Source organism: Pteropus vampyrus, unplaced genomic scaffold (assembly GCF_000151845.1).
Source record: "Pteropus vampyrus isolate Shadow unplaced genomic scaffold, Pvam_2.0 Scaffold62, whole genome shotgun sequence".
Classification (NCBI taxonomy): domain Eukaryota; kingdom Metazoa; phylum Chordata; class Mammalia; order Chiroptera; family Pteropodidae; genus Pteropus; species Pteropus vampyrus.
The window spans coordinates 466689-473498 of record NW_011888843.1 but is presented as its reverse complement, the minus strand read 5'-3'; the positions used below and the strand labels follow the sequence as shown (position 1 = coordinate 473498).

The 6810-nt window shown below is 47.7% G+C and overlaps 1 protein-coding gene and 1 pseudogene across 2 annotated transcripts in view; both read left to right on the top strand.

Annotated features, from left to right (window-relative positions):
* Positions 1-488: 488 nt before the first annotated feature.
* Positions 489-6810, top strand: part of LOC105292709 (serpin B8) — a 12663-nt gene continuing 6341 nt past the window's right edge. Inside the window, exons 1-4 of one of the 2 annotated variants that reach the window (XM_011361047.2) lie at positions 489-688; positions 1998-2135; positions 3921-4038; positions 5862-6004. In XM_011361047.2, the coding sequence (XP_011359349.1) occupies positions 521-688; positions 1998-2135; positions 3921-4038; positions 5862-6004 (567 nt within the window). In that variant the 5' untranslated portion in view covers positions 489-520. The remainder of the gene's footprint in view (positions 689-1997; positions 2136-3920; positions 4039-5861; positions 6005-6810) is intronic. The other variant, XM_011361045.2, reaches the window with a different exon arrangement.
* LOC111740388 lies at positions 4209-4326 on the top strand (annotated as a pseudogene).

The following is a 6810-nucleotide window of genomic DNA, read 5'->3' as shown; positions in this document are numbered from 1 at the left end:
CCTTACCACAAATTTAGTGCCTGAAAACAACAAAAATATATTATCTGGCAGTTCTGGAAGTCAGAAGTCCAAAATAGGTCCACTGAGCTGCATTTTTTCTGGAGGCCGTGGACAGAACCCGTTTCCGTGCCTTTCGCAGCCTCCACAGGCTGCCTGCGTTCCTCGGTCAGGAGCCCTGCATCTTTCTGACCTTTGCTTCCCTCGTCACATTGCTTTCCCTGACTTTGACCCTCTTGCCTTCCTCTTATAAGGACCCTGTAATGACATTGAGCCCAACTGGATCATCCAGGAGAATCTCCCCATCTCATGATCTCTAACTCAATCCCCTCTGCAAAGTCCCTGTTGCCATGTAAGATAATGTAATTACGGGCCCGGAGAATTACGCTCGGATGTCTCTGGGGGTGCAGTTGTTCTGCCGATCACACTCCATGTCCACTGACGGGTGCCAGTAACTAGGTGACATGACGGAGCGTTTGGCTGATGTGCTTCTGCGTTGTGTTTTTGATACAGACTTTCCCTGATGGACCGTCTCAGGGAAGCAAACGGCATTTTTGCCATCAACTTATTAAAAATGTTGGGTGAAGAGGACCACTCGCAGAACGTGTTCTTCTCTCCCCTGAGCATCTCCTCTGCCCTGGCCATGGTCTTCATGGGGGCCAAAGGAGACACGGCCACCCAGATGTCCCAGGTAGGAGCGCCCATCGCCACGGAAAAACCACAGTCTGTTTCTCTCTGTGCTTCCTCAGAGCTAGTCTTGTCCCGCCTTCGTACCGGCGGATGACGCCAGTGTGGCTGGTAGGCGGGAGGGGGGACACCGAGGTGCTGGACGAAGGGCAGACATGGGGAGACAGGTACATTGTGCAGAACAGGGGATCTCCCCTTAGAGAAATCAAGCCATGACGTTCTTTTCTTTAGATGAAAAACATTGATCTGTTGTAGCAAAATTTGATTAGAGTAAACTATAATTCCGTCCCACCAAAAAAAGATAAGAATTTCGACCGTTAAATTTAAAATTTTTGCTAACATTGTATTTTGAATTGAAATACAGCTGTGTAAATGAGCGTTTTGTCCAGTGGGTTATTTCTGGTGTATGATTACGCCTAAGTGGAAGAAGAAGGCAACATAAATGTGGACTTCTGTCTCCTGGAGTTATTTGGAGAAAATATAGGATCTGATTGATCAGAATTGGGCTACGTGCGACCTCAGCTACAGATGAAGTAGAGGCTAATGCTTTAGGGAGGTCATCCTTAACTGCTTTGTGTCTTAGATTCTCTGACAGTCTTGGGAATATGTTCCAGAAAATTGCCATATACGCATCATTTTGCCACTGATGTGTAGAGGTTCCGGACGCTCTTGGAAGTGCGTCCCGTCCCCTGGCCGCGGTGGACACCTGTGATGGTTCCTTCCGGTGCCCTGGAGGATTGAGGCTTTGGATGGGGCTTGTTGGGAGACACAGGAACAACCCGAATCCTCACTCTGACTGGACGTTTAAATCACAGTCTGGGCTGGAGAACTATGAAGTTACGGATGGAACAGTTCTATTTGTTGTTCTGCTGATTGTTGTGGTTCCCGGGGTCGAGTGGGAGTCATCCCGGCCACCCACGTGTTCTGTCCGGCCTCCCTCCTTGAGTTTCGCCCCGTGCCCTCCCGGCCTGGGTGACCGTGCTAGGGCAGCGGTGGAACCCAGGGGCGATTTTACCTCCCAGGGGACAATTCGCCAATGGCCAGTTTTGATTGTCATTAACTGAGAGATGCTGCTGACATCTAGTGGGCAGAGGTCAGAAACGCTGTGAAACAGTGTGCGATGAACAAGACAGACATCTGGCCCACTATGGCAACAGCACCGAGGCTGAGAAGCCTGTGCTGGACGGTGAAACCAACCTCCTTCTAGGAAAGGATCCTTTGTCATTTTCAGCGCAGAGATTTGTCTGGAGAAACTTCTCTGGGGGAGCAAATTGGCAACGTTAAAAGTCTGCGTCCTTGTGTTCTCTTACCAGGCACTTTGTCTGGACAAAGGCGGAGACGTCCACCAAGGTTTCCAGTCGCTCCTCACGGAAGTTAACAGATGCGGCACTCAGTACTTGCTCAGAACCGCCAACAGACTCTTTGGAGAAAAGACATGTGACTTCCTTCCGGTAAGCAGTGCTTAGGTGTTGATGAAAAAGAAATAGAAAATAAAATCGACACGACCGAGGAACACAGATAAAGTATAATTCTACTGCTGTAAAAATGCGCTTTGAGTTACAGTGCCGTAGTTATAATTTTGAATGTCGTGATTGCTTCTGAATTCTGTCCCTTAAAAATCGTTTCTGACACATCCCTCCTGGACAGCAATCTCGTTATGTCCATCCTCCTGCACCTGGACCTGCTTTTGCCCCTTAATCCCCAACACTCAGGGACTGTGCTGTCCCCTGTATATACAGAGCTCTCCCCAGTGTCACCTCTGGTTGTTGGACTGTTTCTGCAGAGCCGGCCTCTCAAAATCTTTTAAATTTGTCCCCTCCTCGGAGTCACCGCCACCATCGCCCGCGTCCCCACTCTCACGCCCTTGCACACCATTATTTTAATTGTTTCCTAACTGATCTCTCCAAGTCCAGCCAGGTCTTTGTCGTTGTCTCATAAATCACACAACTGACGTAATAGACTTTATAAAATTAAAGTGAGCTCATAAAACCGAGGTTTAAAATCTGAGTAGTTTCTATTTATTGCAACAGATAATTTCTCAGCCTGCCACAATGCAGTAAGCGAGGGCCAGAAAACTGTGCTGCATAATACGCAGGGTGATGGCATCTCGAGATGAATGAAATGATCGGGGCGAGCCCGACCAGCTTAATGGCTGGCAGTTCCCTGAATCTGTCCGACTCAAATGCGTCGCTGTCCTGGCCACTGTCGCATGCTGCTCCACAGGGGTCGCCCGCTCTGGGCGTAAATGTCACTGGAGGTGATTCTGGGTCTTTCAGCTGGCTGGGTCTTCTAGGATAAGCATGAGCGATTCTAGGAACCTTCTGATTTATCCATGTTTATTTTGAACATCAGCTTGATCTTTGAATATTGTGATTGGGGAACAGCTGGGGACACAGGAAGCCACCTTCCACTTTTCTGGGTTGCTTGGCTCGTCTCTCTACGTCGTCTCTCTTCTGTAGAAGCTAAAATATTTGAGAACAGGAGATGGGCGGAGGATGGGCACCGATTGCCAGGCACATTATATCTGAAGCCAAGTTTTTGTGAGGTGAGTCGTCTTTGGGTCTTCACGTATTGGGTACAGGTACTTCCTGATTTGACCCCGACTTACATGTTCAGGCTCATCCCCTGCCTTTGTGTTTTCCCTAATTTCTACACACACACACACACACACTCACACACTCACACACACACACACACACACACACACACCTGTCGAGACCGATCACATTCCACTCCCGGAGGACCTGTAAGATTTCTTGATAATCCACTTCTGCCATGGAGCCGCCCAATCATTCCACAAATATGTTTCAGACCCTAGAGTTGGTGCTGGTGATGCGAAAATGTGTCTAGTGTGTGCTGGGAGGGGCAGAAAAATCAAACAGAAAGTCGCTATGAAGTTTAAGTGTTCGATGGATGTTCACGGGCTGTTTGGTGCCCGCCTGCCACCGTGCATGTTCTCAGAACAGTGCGTGACTGCGTGTGTGTATGTCAGCTCTCAACAGACTGCGAGCCACTCCAGGTGTCATGTCACGTCTTCACCCTGGTGTCCAGCACCGAGCACAGGGCCAGGCACGCGGTCGGCGGTCTATACGTTTTTGTTCATTGCATGAGTGAGGCTTCAAGGGCAGGATGACCCATGTAAGCCTTTAGGCTAAAAACATGTTAAGAAAAAAAATGTCTCCACACGGTGGGAACCTTTGCCGAGAGGGGCCAGACTTGGTGTTTTGCACTTGTAGGCCTTTAAGGAGTCCTGCCAGGAGTTCTATCAGGCAGAGCTGGAGGAGCTGTCCTTTGCTGAAGACACGGAGGAATGCAGGAAACACATCAACGACTGGGTGACTGAAAAGACCGAAGGTGAGAGGTTTTATTTCAGTAGACCTGGCTTCGTGAGGGAAAAGCAGCTACGCTGCCTGGCGTGTGACCTTGTCACCAGGGGCCTGTTTGCGTGCTTGCCGGCTGTGCAGTTGTCATTTTTCATGTTCTTATCAGATCACAAAGTGGTGACTTCGAAAAATACTTAAATCATCGACGGCCATGCCGCCCTGAATGAGCCCGATCCTGTCTGATCTCGATGCTAAGCAGGGTCGGGCCTGGTTAGTACTTGAATGGGAGACCGCCTAGGAAGAGCAGGTGCTGTAGGCGTAAAAAATAAAAAAATGAGGGATTGTAAGCTGATCTCTGACCCTCCTCCCCTATGGATTGTGCTGGAAAATCTCCCCCAAATGCTTCCCCTTGGGGGGGCCCTGCTTGTCTTCTATCTGGGAGGGTTCTTCCCATGCTCTGAGGGCAGAATGACATTCAGATTGGGTGACAGCTGAAATAGAGCCACATTGGTGACGAGAGCAGCTCTGGTCTCATCCATGGCCCACTCCTTCCTTGGTCACGTGGCTGTGGCTGTTTGCTTTCAAGCGTGACCTTTGCCCCGGAGGTGCAGCTAATGGGGAGCCCGCAGTCCACACACACACACACACACACCTGTCGAAACCTGTCCAGACCACATTCTGTCTCACCAGAAACAGTTCTGCCCGTTCTTGACTAGAGTACAGAGAAAAAGGACATGCTTTTATGCACCGTAAAAACCTATTGCATAATTTAAAGACTACCAGAAAGTGAGGGAGTTCAACCGCTTATTTCTTCCTGTGCCCACCCAGCGGGCTTTATTCCATCCGCTCGATCTTTACGGCACGTCCGCCGTGTACCGGATTACGGTAATCACCGGCGAACATACTGACGGCCAGTGAAGTCATGACCGTCAGAACAGAAGAGCCTTTCACGTTTCCGTTCGTCCCGGGTGCAGTGTTGTCACTGTGCCGCCGATCCCGCAGTCCCGCAGTCCCGGGTCACCGGGAGCTTGTCCACACCTCACCTCCGCACACCCGTCACTCCCTTTCCATGGCCGCTCTCACGCTTCCTTCCATCAGGCGGACCTTCCACGTGTTTTCTCAGAATAGTAGAGCTGGCGGGGCTTTGGGGATCCCCTTGTCCCCACTCTCATCGGACAGCTCAACTTGAGCTCCTTTATTACATCTCCCTAATTCCTTTGTCCCAGTCCCTCCCTGCGGGAAACCCATCTTCTCCGTGTTCTTATCCGGAGCCCCACCCTTTGAAAGAGTCTCCTCACCTGAGTGATATTTGAAGGTTGGCATAGAGCGACCATTCTCAACCAGAATTAACCTCCCGGTGACATTTGGCAATGGCTGAAGACGTTTTTGCTTGTCACAATGGGAGGAAGTGCTACTGGCTAAACATCTTATAATGCACAGGACGGTCCCCATGACAAAGATTTATTCGGCCTAAAATGCCGATGTGGCTTGTTTGAGATATTATGGTGCTGAGGTTGAGAGGCTTACATTTACAATCAAGACTCTTGGGTTATTTTCCTCAGCTCGGCTGCTTGCCACCTATGTGACCTTGGCAAAAAATAGTCAGGCAAGTGCTCTGAACTTGAATTTTTACATCTATGAATTGAAGGCAAACATTAGTTGACCTGTGTGCACGGCATACAACACCATCGCCCGATTCGGTCACGTGGCCGGAAAGACAGAATTCCAGCCTGGCTGTCAACTAAGCCTCGGCATTATACATCAAAGGATTTTTGTAAAAGACTGTTTATTATCCTGTTTATTATTCCCCACCCCCCCACAAAGAGCAGTAAACCTCCCTCATGTTCTTTACAGGTAAGATTTCAGAGATCCTGGGTGTCGGGACGGTCGGCGCACTGACGAAGCTGGTTCTGGTGAATGCCATCTATTTCAAGGGGAGATGGAGCGAGCAGTTTGACAGAAAGCACACACGGGGGATGCCCTTTAAAATCAAACAGGTAGGGAAAGCGTTTTCAGGTATACCGCCGCTTCCTTAAAGTGATACTCTGGGAAAGGTGTGAATGGAAAACATGAATGATTTATTTCACAGTCTTGATTGTTCACCTGTTTCTGAATGTATTTCATGCCTCCCATATATCCTTTATTGGAGAAGGGAAGAGAAAAATTAAAATAATCTTTATATTGATAGTTTCCTTTTTTTTATCCTGGGTCAAACTGATCTTGTGTCTCTGGTCATATTATTCGATTGAAAGAAAATTTCTTCTAAGCCTTGGAATTCTGTTTGTATTGTACTATCTCATCGTCTATATTTACTTAGGTAGCTTTTTGAAATGTCAGTGACAACTCTGTTTATTGCCTTAGAATTCTTGACTATACAATTCCAAACACAAGAGAAAAGGTGTATATTTATTTTTTAATTCTTGGGTGTCTTTTACAAATAAAAATTGTGTATATTCAAGGTGTACAAGATGGTGATTCAACACACAGTAAAATGAATACTACAGCTAAGCTAACTGACATATCTCCTCACATGGTTACCTCTTTTTTTTGTGATGGGAGCCCCTGAAATCTGCTCTTTTAGGAAATTTCCAGCGTTTAATACAGTATCATTAATTCATATAGTCACCATGCTATACATTAGATTTCCAGACTTATAAGCCTAATATTAAAAATACTTTCTCCATTCTTGTTTAAATATGATAACGGTTGGGGTCAATAGCTATTAGCTTGGAATTTGACCTCCATCAACTTGATAATAGCATATTGCACAAAGATTTAAAAGCCTAGAATATATTTGGCGAAA